Source organism: Vulpes vulpes, chromosome 9 (genome assembly GCF_048418805.1).
Source record: "Vulpes vulpes isolate BD-2025 chromosome 9, VulVul3, whole genome shotgun sequence".
NCBI lineage: Eukaryota > Metazoa > Chordata > Mammalia > Carnivora > Canidae > Vulpes > Vulpes vulpes.
The window spans coordinates 16,842,098-16,858,071 of record NC_132788.1 but is presented as its reverse complement, the minus strand read 5'-3'; the positions used below and the strand labels follow the sequence as shown (position 1 = coordinate 16,858,071).

Genomic DNA, 15,974 nt, shown 5'->3' with positions numbered 1-15,974 from the left:
TTTCAAACCATTCCATACTGATTGAAACCGTCATGGGTATTTAGGTAAAATTATAATATTTATGTTAAAATGATATGAAAACATTTTCCAAGTACAAACTTTAATATATGTGACCTATTCTATTCTCCTTTGAATTCAAAATATGCTAACACATAGAAATACATGAAAAGTTTTAAGAGCACTTATTTCCGGAAGGGAGGAATAGGACACCTTTGTTTTCATTTATTTATTTATTTATTCATTCATTCATTCATTCATTCATTCATGAGAGACACAGAAAGAGAGAGAGAGGCAGGCAGAGACATAGGCAGAGGGAGAAGCAGGCTCCATGCAGGGAGCCCGATGCAGGACTCAATCCCAGGACTCTGGGATCATGACCTGAGCCAAAGCCAGTCGCTTAACCACTGAGCTACACAGGTGCCCCAGGATACCTTTGTTTTCTTCCCTTTCTGCCTTTCAAATTTTATAATTAGCAGGATTAAACTTATATGTTTTTTAAGGATTTTATTTATTTATTCATGAGAGATACAGAGAGAGAGAGAGACAGAGACATAGACAGAGGGAGAACCAGGCTCCCTGCAAGGAGCCCCCATGGGGGACTCAATCCCGAATTCCAGGATCATGCCCTGAGCCGAAGGCAGACATTCAACTGCTGAGACACTCAGGTGTCCCTAAGCTTATATTTAAAAGAAAAAAAAATTTTTTTAATAAAAGAAAAAAATTGAGATGCCTGGCTGGCTCAGTTGGCCGAACATGCAACTCTTGATCTCAGAGTTGTGAGTTCAAGCCCTATGTTTTGTATAGAGGTTAGTTAAAAATAAAATCTGGGCAGCCTGGGTGGCCCAGAGGTTTTGCACCGCCTTCAGCCTGGGGTGTGATCCTGGAGACCAGGGATGGAGTCCCACATGGGGCTCCCTGCATGGAGCCTGCTTCTACCTCTGCCTGTCTCTCTCTCTCTCTGTCTGTCATGAATAAATAAATAAAATCTTTAAAAATAAATAAATAATAAATAAAAATAAGATAAAAATAAAATCTTTAGGGATCCCTGAGTGGCGCAGCAGTTTGGTGCCTGCCTTTGGCCCAGGGCGCAATCCTGGAGACCCGGGATCGAATCCCACGTCGGGTTCCCGGTGCATGGAGCCTGCTTCTCCCTCTGCCTGTGTCTCTGCCTCTCTCTCTCTCTGTGATTATCATAAATAAATAAAAATTTAAAAAAATAAAAATAAAATCTTTAAGAATAATGAGAAAAAGAAAAAAATTATTTTTTAAAAGATATTATTTATTTATTCATGAGAGAGAGGCAGAGACATAGGCAAAGGGAGAAGCAGGCTCGATGCAAGGAGCCCGATGTGGGACTCAAATCCAGGAATCTGGGATCACGCTCTGAGCCAAAGGCAGACATTCAACTGCTGAGCCACTTAGGCATCCCAGAAAACATTAAAAAAAAAGAAAAAGAAAAAAAGCTTGGGATGCCTGGGTGGCTCAGAGGTTTATTGTCTGCCTTTGGCTCATGATCCTGGGGTCCTGGGATCAAGTCCCATATCGGGCTCCCTACAGGGAGCCTGCTTCTCCCTCTGCCTATGTCTCTGCCTCTCTCTCTGTGTCTCTCATGAATAAACAAAAATCTTTAAAAAAATAAAAATTCAAAAAAATTTAAAAACCGGGGCACCCTGGGTGGCTCAGTGGTTTAGCACTGCCTTCAGCCCAGGGCCTGACCCTGGGGACCCGGGATCGAGTCCCACGTCGGGCTCCCTCCTTCATGAAGCCTGTTTCTCCCTCTGCCTGTGTCTCTGCCTCTCTCTCTCTCTGTCTCTCATGAATAAATAAATAAAATCTTAAAAAGAAAATTTAAAAACCAAATCCTTGGTAAACACATTCTCATAATACAGAAAAAGGCAAGAGAGGATAAGAGCTGTATAAATAAATGAGGCATAGGTACCAAGGACTGAAACAGTTCAGGGTATACTTGTGAAAATAGCAATTTTTGTCCATACTATTCTTAAAATCTTTTAAGAAAGCTATAGCCACACTCTTCCAATTGGCAGGATATACAAAAATCAGTAGCCTCTGTGTGCTACAAATGACCGTACATTTTGTGAATATGTACAATACACTTGAATTCCAAATGAATGGAAGAAATGTATCAGCATCTTACTGAAAAGAAATCTGACTTTTTGTGAAACATCATTTGACCAACAACAATGGACTCTCCATATCTGTCATGTAATTCCTAGTGAAATTTCTTTTTTTTTTTAATGTTTTTTTTTTTTAATTTTTTTATTTATTTATGATAGTCACACAGAGAGAGAGGGAAAGAGAGGCAGAGACACAGGCAGAGGGAGAAGCAGGCTCCATGCACCGGGAGCCCGACATGGGATTCGATCCTGGGTCTCCAGGATCACGCCCTGGGCCAAAGGCAGGCGCCAAACTGCTGCGCCACCCAGGGATCCCGTGAAATTTCTTTATTGCTTCAGAAAAGATTCAGTACAGGAAAATAAACCTTTAAAAAAAATCACTGTCAAAGGAAAAAATTTTCTTAAACAGTAAAAGAACTTGGAAGCCAGAAAGGAGAAAAAGGAAAGAAGGAAAGGAAAGGAAAGGAAAAAGAAAGAAAGAAAGAAAGAAAGAAAGAAAGAAAGAAAGAAAGAAAGAAAGAAAGAAAAAAAGAAAAAGAAAGAAAGAAGAAAGAAAGAAAAGAAAGAAAAGAAAGAAAAGAAAGAAAGAAAGAAAGAAAGAAAGAAAGAAAGAAAGAAAGAAAGAAAGAAAGAAAAAGATCAAGCTGAAAGAACTTCACAATTCAGTCATTTGAGTTTCTGGGGTTTTTTTTCTGCTCTAGATAACAGCATTGATGCCACAGTGTATATGGACTATTCTAGAGGCACACAGAACTGTTACTTTAAAAACAAAAAAGAAACAAATGAGCACTTGTTGGTATATACTGCAGATGGCTCTCCATAAACACTTAACGAATGAGTGAAACCCTAAGAATTTTTATATTTTTAAACATAAAACAAACACCTTCGACTGCTAGGGGAGAAACCAGCTGCCAAGAAAGTACTAGACGGAAATGTATTGATCTCTTCATGCTGTTACACATGAGATTCCACCCAGATATCCTCTAAATCATATGAAGGGGAGGGGCGCCTGCCTGGATCATTCAGTAGAGCATGAGACGTTTGGTAGAGCATGAGACGTTTGATCGAGAGGATTGTAAATCTGAGCCCCATGTTGGGTGTAGAGATTACTTAAAAATAAAAAAATTAATTGTAGAACAGGTATTTTCCTGACTGGAACAGTTTTCCAACCTATGTTATAATTTCATATACTTTCTAATTCTTGCTTTTTCAAGCGTTGATTTCTCAAAAAATGTTAATGAGGGGCACCTGGGTGGTTCAGTTGGTTAAGTTGATTTCAGCTCAGGTCATGCATGATCTCAAGGTTGTGAGATGGAGCACAGCGCAGTGCTCCACACTCAGCCTGGAGTCTACCATTCTCTCTCATTTCTCTCTGCCCCTCCCCCAAGTCATGCCCCCCCCCAAATCAATCAATCAATCAATCTTTTAAAAATGTTAATGATTTCTCTACTAACCACTTATGTAGAAACTGATCTATTATCAAACTATCATGTTTCATAAAACAACCTGTCTTAAGCTTTTCATGTCAGTTATATCATTTGCATGGCTCTGAAGCTTGACAAAGATTTTAGTAACCCTATTTTGCCAGTGAGATTATTGAAGCAAAAAAAGGGCGGGGGGGAGTTTAAGTAAAAAAGGAAGGTCAAAAAAAAAAAGGGCAAGGTCACAAGTAAGCTCCAGATGCAGTAAAACCTAGGTTTCTTGACCATCCATCTAGTCCTTCTTCATTTTAGGAAAGTTGCTGTTTAAAGGACACTTAAAATACTAGTCACTCCCTCCCACTCTTCTTCAAGATTTGTTCAAAGAAAACAATTAAGTAGACTTTAAAATTAACAGGAAATGACAGAACCAAAAATAACTGGGGTGTGGTCTCACCTCTGAAAAAGATTTCCAGCTGTGAATAAATGCAGACAACTCTGGCCAGACAAGATAACATCAGATCAGGATTTAGTACCCAATACAATGGACCTTAGCTACATATACAATGACACCTTTCACTGAACAAATCTCAACTATTTCAAACTCTGCAAAACCCAGAAAAAAAAGCAACATAAGTCACGGAGAAGCCAAAACTGCTACGGTCAAGTTCTTACACTACAGTTTTTATATTTAAGATAAATCCACACATTCTAAGTAATGGCTTGAAATTATTATATTTCATTTATTTAAGAGTAATCTTATAAGTATACAACATGCAATATACTCCTAAAAAACAAAAATTATACAGATTATAAGGGTGTTTACTTAACTGTGAGCATGCCTAGCAGTAAGACAACACCTGCTTTTTAACTACATTTCATTTTACTTTACTTCTATACTTCAGGGTCTGAAAGGGTTATTTTAAAATTGAAAATTTCCTTTATATCTCATGGCATCTTACGGTGGAAATTACATGCTACAATGGTGATCAGAATTTGAGATTCCTGAAGGTCTGAGGGCTGACACTAAGCTTCACTGAGATCCTATTCATTCTGACTTGACACACAATTCTGGTTTATCTGGTTTCCCTGCCTCCTTCAGCTTAGAAATAGCAGATTAGAAGGGCATATTTTGACAGATAAAGAACAGTACTGCAGGATATAAACTAAAAACAGACAAAAGCATTATTAAATAGTATAGCAGTAAGGAGTCATTTTGGTACAGGAGGAAAGTGCCAACACCCTTCTACAGCAGAATGCACCAGCCATGTTAACATCAGAGGACAGAAATTAATGTACACAACTGACCTTGATTTATCCAAAAAGGTTATGTTTAGTATATTCTTTATCTTAAGAGAAGTTTTATTATACTCTTTATGGGTTATATACTATAAAAACTGACATTAAAATGGCCAAAATTATTTAGCTGTTAAACGGCTGTCAGTCATATGAACAATTAATTCACTTAGACCCTTAATAATATCAAACTGAGTAGATAAATTTCAAAAACCCCATTACATTCACTGAATATTACATAATATAGGTCATCAGTGTTTATGATCATCACTTAGGATCTTGACTTTTTATAGAGGGGGGGAAAAAAACTTAGTTACACGCAAAAATTTAGCAGTGCAGAAGATCCACATTTATGATGATTCATGTTTTAGGGAGAAAAAAAATCTAAGTCAAACACTAAAATCCTGTCTCTTCACTGAACATTCAATAGGCTTTCCCACTTAAAATACTTTTATTTTTTTTTTCCATTTTGGTGATTAGAAGGAGAAAGGAAACTAATATTGGTGACAGGATACATTTTGATAGTTTTGCCCACTCACAGCCAACCCCTTTATCCAGAAGCCACTAAAACAGCTGGTCGAAGCATACTCCCTTCTTATAAAACCAGCGCTTTCAAAACCGGTAGTTAAGAGAGAAGAGTCTTTACCTAAGTGCTACCGCCCGAACAAAAGAAGTGTGTAAAATAGTGGTCATGTTTAAACCAGTATCCATAGTTTAAGAGCAGAAACAGGGGGATCCCTGGGTGGCTCAGTGGTTTGGCTCCTGCCTTCAGCCCAGGGCGTGATCCTGGGTCCCGGGGGTCGAGTACCAGGTCAGGCTCTCTACATGGAGCCTGCTCCTCCCTCTGCCTGTGTCTCTGTGTGTCTCTCATGAATAAATAAATAAAATCTTTAAAGAAAAAAAAAAAAAAGAGCAGAAACAACTGCAGTGTAACACCCCACAAGTATCCGTAAGGAACAACCTAATTTTTGGTGAGACCTCTGAACCAGAGAACGTCCTTCTCCAAGTCTCTACAGCCAAAAACTAAAAACACCATGTCAAGAGATCTGTAAATCCCTCTAAAGCATCACAAAATGGATTTAGTTGTGTCTATTTCACCAATGGTTTCTTTTCATAACAGCAGTAATTTAGGATGATCTGTAGAAAGTGGGCCAAAAGGTACCTGGTAAACCTCCTCAAAAAAAAAAAAAAAAAAAAGGTGGGGGAAGGGCGAGATGATCAGGTCCTAAAGGGGAGCGGCTGAGAGAGATCGGACTTGGAAGAATCTACTACATCACCCTAGATGGCTTCACCAGTTAAAAGGCGAGAATAGAGGAATTGAAGGAAAAAAAAAAAGATGGGGGTCCCGGCCCTCTGGGGTGGCGGGGGAACTCCCCATCCCACCTGCAAGTCCCACACGACGGCGGGAGGTGGATAAGCCATCCCGGCGAGCTCCGGCCTGAGGCGGCCTGAGGCGGCCTGAGGTGCGAGGGAAGACGCCCCGGGCCTGCCGGCGGGGATCCCCTCCCGTCCCTCACACCCCCTCCAGGCTGTCCTCCCGGACCCACGCAGCCCGGGTCCCCGCTGCCCTCCGTCCCTCCGCCGTCGCCCTGCCGTGGGCCGTTTCCCGCGAGGGGACGACGAGGGCCCGGCCCGCCCGGCACCTTTGATGACGCGCTCGGTGGTGGAGAGGTGGAGGTTCCTCCCGGACATGGTCCCCTCGGCCTCCTCCCGCCTCCCGGCGACCTCCAGACCAGCGCCTCCGCCTTCGAGTCCCGCGGGTGTCAGCTCTCCGGGGCCAGTCGGCCCGCCGTGCGCCGGCCGGTGCTCCTCCCGGTGGCCCAGGTACCAGAGGGCGGTGGCCGCCGCAGCCCGGCCTCGAACCCCGCGGACAGGATGCGGGCCCACTGGCCGCTCCCTCCTGAGGCGCCGGGTCGGGAGCGCGGGCGGCTGAGGGAGGCAACCCGGGCGGCCGCGGCGGCTCGCGACCCGGCCCCACGTGCGCGTGCGCGCGCTCCCGCACCCGCTCTCCCAACTTCCCGGCGGCCCGCGCGCGCGCGCCGCCGCCGCCGCCGCCGCCGCCGCGGCTCCCAGGCCCAAGCTGAGGCGCGGGCCGCCCGGGCCCGCAGCACCTGCCCCCCGCCCCCGGGCCCCGCACGGAAAGCCCGGGCGACGCAGCGGCCATCTTGTGACCCGGTCGCAGCCCCTTGGGCCGCGAGCCTTCCCCTGGGGCCACCCTGCCGGGAGCCCTTGCCTTCCCCGACCTCCCCGACCTTCCTCAGCGGGGGCCTCCCTCCTTTCCTCCCGGTCCTCCTCGGGCTCTGTCTCCAGGCGCCGCGGTCAGCCCGGCCACGCTCCTTACCTGGTTTCTCCTCTTTGCATTCTCCAGGCCCGCGGAAGCCCTGATCTCAGTGTTCGCGGTGGTGCGGTGCAGCTAGTACAGGAGGAAGCCCGTTGGTGCCCATGCTACTTCCAGCCCAGTACTTGGGGAGCACGAGACCCGGCTAGGCCCCGTGGCCTCCCCACTTGCTTTCCTGGCCTCAGAGAAGGGAGCCGCTGGCCTGGACCTCTGATGTGCAGGGAACTGACCTTATAAGCCCTGCGTGTCACCTTTGCTAGAAGCATCCCCCTCCTTTTTCCCCCTTGATGCAATGACAGCACCCGCTGGCCCCGCTCATGCACCGGAGAACACGATGGGCAAGACTAGAGAGTCTTAACGATCTAGCTTGTCTCTGGGTTAAAAACTGACCGCTTGGGACGCCTGTGTGGCTCAGCGGTTGAGCGTCTGCCTTTGGCCCAGGTCGTGATCCTGGAGTCTCAGGATCGAGTCCCACGTCCGGCTCCCTGCATGGAGCCTGCTTCTCCCTCTGTCTATGTCCCTGCATCTCTCTCTCTCTCTCTCTCTCTCTGTGCCTCTCATGAATAAATAAATAAAATCTTTAAAAAAAAAAAAAAAAACCGACCTCTTCTTTCCTTCTATTGTGAGCCTAGAACAGAAACTGTCTTACTGTGACTGTCTTCCCTCCCCGAGTATAGTGCAAAGTCAAAAGCATTTTTGAGTTTTAGCAATGATAATGTAATAGTGAAACTAAGACCCAAGGAAAACAGGCAATCCAGTCTTAACAGTTACTGTGGGGGCAGTAAGTCCTATGTGGTTACACACATTTAAATTAAATAGAATTAGAAATTTGAATATTCAGTTCCTCAAGTGCACTAGCCACATTTCAAGTGCTCAGTAACTACTCGTGGCTGGTGGCTACGGTATTGGACATGGTAGCATAGGACATTTCCATCATAGCAGAAAGTTCTTTTGGACAGCTCCTAGCTAAGAGATCTGAAGGGTTAAAGCCTCTATCTCCACTAATATAGTAGATTTATGTATTGGGAGGAGATCTGGGGATGTATATATATATATACTGCAGTCATTCCCTGAATTATGCCTTGGAATTTTGACCTAAAGCCATTCATGGCAACCCCAACAAGGCAGGAATACTTTGAAAGCTGGATTTAATTTGGTTCTGTTTTCTTGGGTCTTGACATCAGGTTTCTACCCAAGAGAGTTGTTCAGATATCCTGAGGAAGTTCTTCACTTAAGAAGTAACGAGAACTCCACACTTCTATCAAACAGAGCAAACCGCTAAATGTCAAAAATAAATTGGTCCCTGCAGCATGGTAGATGCTAAAATTCATCTGGAAGAACATAAACAGGATAACTAAAAACAAAAATATCAAACATTGCAAAGCAATGTGAAGAGATGGATTTTTCAATAATAATGATAATAGTAATAGTGGAGGGACACCTGGGTGGCTCAGTGGTTGAGCATCTGCCTTTGGCTCAGGTCATGATCCCGGAGTCCTGGGATCCAGTCCTGCATCCGGTTCCCTGCAGGGAGTCCGCTTCTCCCTCTGCCTGTGTCTCTGTCTCTCTGTGTCTCTCATGAATAAATAAAATCTTTAAAAAAATAGTAGTGGAAAAATTACCATTTGGATCTCAAGTTGGAACCACTCCATAATATCAAAATATTTTATTTTTTACTTTTTAAAAAATGTTTTATTTTTGGGATCCCTGGGTGGCGCAGCGGTTTGGCGCCTGCCTTTGGCCCAGGGCGCGATCCTGGAGACCCGGGATCGAATCTCCCGGTGCATGGAGCCTGCTTCTCCCTCTGCCTCTCTCTCCCTCTCTCTCTCTCTCTCTCTGTGACTATCATAGATAAATAAAAATTAAAAAAAAAAAAAGATTCTGTCTCTCATTTAAAAAAAAAAAAGAAAAAAAAATGTTTTATTTTTAAGTAATCTCTACACCCAATGTGGGGCTCAAACTCACAGCCCTAAGATCAAGAGGTGTGTGCTCTACTGACTGAGCCAGCCAGGCACCTCAAGGATTTTTATTTTACTAATTTATTTTTTTAAGATTTTATTTGTAAGCAATCTCTGTAACATTAGAATAAAGTGAACCTTGTTAAAAAAATAAAAATAAATAAAGTGAACCTTGTTTAAAAAGTTACATATAAAAAAATAAAAGGAAAAACTATCTAGGGCAGCCTCGTTGGCTCAGCGGTTTAGAGCCGGTTTCAGCCCGAGGCTGATCCTGGAGTCCCAGGATCGAGTCCCACATCGGGCTCCCTGCATGGAGCCTGCTTCTCCCTCTGCCTGTGTCTCTGCCTCTCTCCGTGTCCAAAAGAACTTTCTGCCTCTCTCCGTGTGTCTCTCATGAATAAATAAATATTTAAAAAAAAAAAAAAAAAAGAAAAACTATCTAGAAGAAAATAAAGTTATCTTGGTTAACTTGGTTAATTGTGGTAACTCCAGGGATCCCTGGGTGGCTCAGCGGTTTAGTGCCTGCCTTTGGCCCAGGGTGTGATCCTGGAGACCCAGAATCGAGTCCCACGTCAGGCTCCCGGCATGGAGCCTGCTTCTCCCTCCTCCTGTGTCTCTGCCTCTCTCTCTCATAAATAAATAAATCTTTTTTTTTTAATTTTTATTTATTTATGATAGTCATACAGAGAGAGAGAGAGGGAGGCAGAGACATAGGCAGAGGGAGAAGCAGGCTCCATGCACCGGGAGCCTGACGTGGGATTTGATCCCGAGTCTCCAGGATCGCGCCCTGGGCCAAAGGCAGGCGCCAAACCGCTGCGCCACCCAGGGATCCCCTCTCTCATAAATAAATAAATCTTTAAAAAAAAATTGTGGTAACTCCAGAGCTAATAATACATGCCAACAGATGCTGATGCTCCCTTCCCCCACTTACCAGATCAAACACAACCTAGTTAATTCAGATAAGGGCTTTCAAGGCTCAAAGGTAAGGAAAGGGGAGCACCTGGGTGGCTCAGTCAGTTAAGCATCTGACTCTTGAATTTGGCTCAGGTGATGATCTCATCTGTGGGATGGAGACCCACCTCACCTCAGTCTCTCTGTTTAGCAGAGTCGGCTTCTCTCCCTCTCTCTCTCTGCCCCTCCCCATGTGTCTCTGTCTCTCTCAAAAATCAATCAATCTTACTGCCCCCCCCCCCAAAGAAGTAATGAAAGGAATCACAAAAGAATATTGTGTTTGACTACTTGAAAAAGATAAACACAATCAAAAAGCACAAAACCAGGAAGATATTTGCATCTCCTAAGTCAGGATAAAGAACTTCCACTATTCAAAAGAGATCTACAATACAAATATGGGCAAAGGCCATGAACAATGAATTCATAAAAGAGTAAAAGATAAGGCACTAAACATTACAAAATGTTCTACTTTGGGCAGCCCGGATGGCTCGGGGGTTTAGTGCCGCCTTCAGCCCAGGGTGTGGTCCTGGAGATCCGGAATCGAGTCCAGCGTTGGGCTCCCTGCATGGAGCCTGCTTCTCTCTCTGCCTATGTCTCTGCATCTGTCTGTCTGTCTCTCTCTCTCTGTCTCTCATGAATAAATAAATAAAATCTGTTTTTTAAAAATGCCATTTTTCACATAACAAATTAGAAAACTTTTTTATTTTATTTTTTTTAAGATTTTAATTTATTTATCCACTAGAGACATAGAAAGAGAGGCAGAGACATAGGCAAAGGGAGAAGCAGGCTCCATGCAGGAAGCCGGATGTGGGACCCAAACCCAGGACCAGGAGCATGACCTGAGCCAGAGGCAGATACTCAACCACTGAGCCATCCAGGTGCCCGGAAAACATTTTTAAAAGGTGACACTCTACAGAGCATGCAACTCTTGATCTTGGAGTCATGAGTTCCAGCCCCATGTTGGGTGTAGAGATTACTTTTAAAAAAAAAAAAAATGACACTGTTGGTAGAATTACAAATTAGCACAATTTCTCTGGAAAGGGATTTGTCAGTATCAGTCAAAGAAGAGCTTGGATATGGCTGATGAAGATTCTCTAGGGGCAACTGGGTGGCTCAGCGGCTGAGCATTTGCCTCTGGCTCAGGTTGTGATCCCAGGGTCCTGGAATTGAGTCCAGCATTGGGTTCCCCACAGGAAGCCTGCTTCTCCATTTGCCTATGTCTCTCTCTCTCTCTGCGTATCTCATGAATAAATAAATAAAATCTTAAAAAAAAAAAAAAAAAAAAAGGATTCTCTCACTATCATTAGCCATCAAGGAAATGCAAGATAAACCATGCTGAGGGGATCCCTGGGTGGCGCAGCGGTTTGGCGCCTGCCTTTGGCCCAGGGCGCGATCCTGGAGACCCGGGATCGAATCCCACATCGGGCTCCCGGTGCATGGAGCCTGCTTCTCCCTCCGCCTGTGTCTCTGACTCTCTCTCTCTCTCTCTCTCTGTGACTATCATAAATAAATAAAAAATTAAAAAAAAATTAAAAAAAAAAAAACCATGCTGAGATACCACTTCATTAGGCTGAATAGTACTAAAGATTCTCAGTACTAGGATACTTGGCTGGCTCAGCAGAGTATGTAACTTTTGAACTCAGGATCATGAGTTCGAGCCCCTTAAAAATAAACAGACAGGGATCCCTGGGTGGCGCAGCGGTTTGGCGCCTGCCTTTGGCCCAGGGCGCGATCCTGGAGACCCGGGATCGAATCCCACGTCAGGCTCCCGGTGCATGGAGCCTGCTTCTCCCTCTGCCTGTGTCTCTGCCTCTCTCTCTCTCTCTCTCTCTCTCTCTCTCTCTCTCACTGTGTGCCTATCATAAATAAATAAAAATTCAAAAAAAATAAAAATAAACAGACAAACAAATAAATAAAATGCAATGTGGAACACCTGGGTGGCTTAGCGGTTGAGTGTCTGACTTCGGCTCAGAGCATGATCCCGGGTCTGGGGATTGAGCGGTGCATCGGACTCCCTGTGAGGAGCCCGCTTCTCCCTGTGCCTATGTCTTTGCTTCTCTTTCTGTGTCTCTCATGAATAAATAAATAAAATCTTTAAAAAATAAAATAAAATGCAATGGTTACAAAAAAAGATTATACCAAGTGTTGGCAAGAGTGGGAGCAACTGCAACTCTATTATGTTACTGGTGGGAGGGTAAAATGCTAAAACAACTTTGGAAAACAGTTTGGTAGTTTCTTATAAAGTTAAATATACACCTACTCTATGACCCAGTAATTATACTCTTAGGTATTTTACCTGACAGCAATAGTTATCCAAGCAATGAAATGCTACTTAGCTAACAAAAGAGGAATAATTACTGATACATGCAACAATATGGATGAATCCCAAAAACATTGTGGTGAACAAAAGAAGCAAAATACAAAATAGTACATACTATATGATTTCATTTGCATAGGTGATGACTACATGAAATATGATATTGGATGGAACATTGTGCTTTATGAAAAACCAATATTTGTTTGTTTGTTTGTTTATTCAAGTAATCTCTACATCCAATATGGGGCTCAAACTCACAACCCTGAGATCTAGAGCTGCATGAGCAACTGCTGACTCAACCAGCCAGGTGCCCCAAAAAACAAACATATTTTAGGTTACTAAGATACTTGGTATCATGAGAAAAGCCTCAGGAAATAATGAAAAGTGAAAAAGCTAGAATATAATAACGCACAGTATGGACCCCATTTGTTAACAAACAAGCAAATGTGTGTATAAAAAGGTTAGAAGGAGATATCAATATATTTGTACATTTGTACACTCAATAAACATTAATCAGATGCCCACTATGCCAGGTACTGTGCTAGGTGGTAGGATGAACTAAAATTGACACAATTCTTTTTTTTTTTTTTTTAATATTTATTTATTTATTTATTTATTTATTCAGAGAGAGCGAAAGAGAGGCAGAGGCACAGGCAGAGAGAGAAACAGGCTCCATGCAGGGAGCCCGACTTGGGACTGATTCCGGGTCTCCAGGATCACACCCCGGGCTGCAGGCGGCGCTAAACCGCTGCGCCACCCGGGCTGCCCAAATTGACACAATTCAATCAAACCCCCAACATTGTCTGATTTAGAAAAGAATGTTAATAGCCATCTCTGGGTGGCTAAGGATGACTTACGTGAAACAAATGAACAGTAATTTCTGTGGTTTACAAATTTTCCCTGGTGAGAATGTTTTACTTTATAACTAGGTGAACATAAAGAAAAGTGCACTTTTCTTTCAAAGATAGATTGTCCAGGCCTATTTCCAGTAGTGTTACATATTCATTTGGGGGTACTTTCTGACTTCTCTGATCAAAACAACTCAATGAGGGTACCTTGGTGGCTCAGTCGGTTGGGTGTCTGCCTTCAGCTAGGTCAGGATCCTGGGATCCAGTCCCACGTGGGGCTTCTTGCTCAGAGGGGAGTCCATTTCTCTCTCTCTCTCTGCACCTCCCCCTGCTCATGCTCTCTCTCAAATAAATTAATTTTTTAAATTCATGAAATTATTCTCTCTCAAATAAATTAATTTTTTAAATTCATGAAATTATTTTCTCAAATAAATTAATTTTTTAAATTCATGAAAATATGAAAAGAACACTCTAATTAAGCTCCTTCCCAATTTTAGATAAGTGAGGCTTAACTTTATTGATAGTAGTGATGCTTTTAGTCATAACCTTAACAGTCCCCAGCAACAATTAGATGTTTTATTTCATTCAGCTTATACATCATCCACCTCGCCAGCTGTGGTATTTTAATCTACAGGAACAGTGGTGAATCTGATTCTCTTTCTTTTCACTTTCTGCATTGGTCAGGATTAACTAAATATTTGGAATCACCAAGATTGATGGGTAATTGGCATTTCTACTCATCTTTTCAAAACTAGGTTTCCATCTTACAGAGCTTGGGAGATTTGGTATATTTCGTGAAACTCCCTAAGCACTTCATAAACCTTAATTAACGAGCAGCTCTTCCGAGAAATAATTACAAAGCTTTAACAATGCACAGGGAATTCTAGTTTCCATTGTTGTATAAAAGTAACCTGGTTTCAGTTTCTATTTGTATGAAGCCATTAAATTTCTGGGTTAAATGCAGGTTAAGAGAACTATATAATGTTTTTTAAACTAAAATAAAATGAGTGTTTCTAAAATAGCTACATAGAAAGGGTATCTTATAGTATATAATTCCTAATTTTATATGAAAATCCCTACATAGGGGTACTTGGGGGGCTCAGAGATTGGGTGTCTGCCTTTGGCACAGGGTGTGATCTCGGATCCTGGGATTGAATTCAGCATCAGTCTCCCTACAGAGAGCCTGCTTCTCCCTCTGCCTATGTCTCTGCCTCTCTCTGTCATGAATAAACAAATAAAATATTTTTTAAAAAAAGAAAGAAAAGCACTACATAATTTTTTAAAAGTCATCTCTACACCTGACATGGGGCTCAACTTGAAATCAAGAATCCCATGCTCCATGAACTGATCCAGCCAGGTACCCCAATTAGTAATACATATTGTATGGACATCATATAAGGTATTATATTTAATTCATATCTTCCTATGAGTACGTTTTAATTTTGATTAAATTACCTTGATTAAATTTTGATTGGATTATCTTGGCATGGAACTTCCACAGTCTTGAGGTCTAAAACAATTAATGAATCCAAATTAAGAACACAGCCTAAAGCAACATCCTACTAATTATAAGAGCCCAATATGAAATTAGGAATCTCTTCAGACACTTGTAAGTAAAAAATCTTCATGAAAGTCCTGCTGACTGGTAAATATGTATTTACAGGTTGATATTCAGGCTATTTTGGGGGCAGTGTGTAAACCTCTTAGTGTGTTATCCCTTGTTCTTCCTGGGAGACCCCCCATACTGTGAGAACCATGATATGACAAGGAGCCCCAAAACTGCCATCATCCCCTATTACTTTTGTTTGCATCATTCCAAAGCAGGAAATAATGGTGGCAGTCATTACTGGTTACATAATATAATCATCTAGAACAATAGAATTTAATACCTCTTTCACACCTGAGCCCCAGCATTCCACAGGTAGGATGCCAAGGTAAGTGGCACTGACATTCATCAAGTTGCTTGGGCCAAAAATTTAGAATGAGGGGGGCGATTAGAGGGGGAGACACCCTCCTTCATGAGACATATCCTGTCAACTGACGCCCCCTACAGTCCATTTTCTCACACAACAGATCTTTCCAAACTTAAAACATAAACCCAATTTGTATCATTCCTCTGCTTTAAAATCTTCAAGGGTCTGGGGCACCTGGGTAGCTCAGTCATGAAGCATCTGCCTTCAGCTCAGGTCATGATCCCGGGGTCCTGGGATGGAACCTCGAGTGGGGCTCCCGCTCAGCAGGGAGTCTGCTTATCCTTCTCCATCTGTGCCCCCACCGTGCTCTTTCTCTCTCATTCACTCTCTATCTCAAATAAATAAAATCTTTAAAAAATAAATAAATAAAATAAAATCCTCAAGTGTCTCTTCCTTTCCCCAAAGTGGCCTGACTCCAGTCTACTCTGAACTCAGCTCAGACCTCTTTCCTCTGCCTGCTGCAGTTCAGACATGGTGGCCTTGTTTATACTGAATGTACTAGATTTAGTTACAAACTGGCCTCACACAGACCAAGTTCATTTCTGTCCCAGAGCTCCTGCATTTACTACTACTTTATCCTACTTTATCTGTAGCACTTGTTTTTTTGTGTTTGTGTCTACCCTCACTCCTCAAGGGGAACATCTTTGTCCTGTTCACTGCCATTGTCAGTGCTGTGCCTAGCACAAAGTTGGAGCTCAATAATTTGTTGAATGAATGAATATCTTACCCTTGTCTGGAGC

The 15,974-nt window shown here is 42.8% G+C and overlaps 1 protein-coding gene across 3 annotated transcripts in view; it reads right to left on the bottom strand.

The window, feature by feature from the left end:
- PPP3CC (protein phosphatase 3 catalytic subunit gamma) overlaps positions 1-6,819 on the bottom strand; it is a 106,834-nt gene extending 100,015 nt beyond the window's left edge. For 2 of the 3 annotated variants that reach the window (XR_011994156.1, XM_026007945.2), the window contains exon 1: positions 6,493-6,810. Coding sequence is in view for 2 of the 3 variants with exons in the window: in XM_026007945.2 (XP_025863730.1) it covers positions 6,493-6,541 (49 nt within the window). In the remaining variant the exon portion in view is untranslated. Of the gene's footprint in view, positions 1-6,492 lie in introns of all 3 variants that reach the window. The other variant, XM_026007944.2, reaches the window with a different exon arrangement.
- Positions 6,820-15,974: the final 9,155 nt, after the last annotated feature.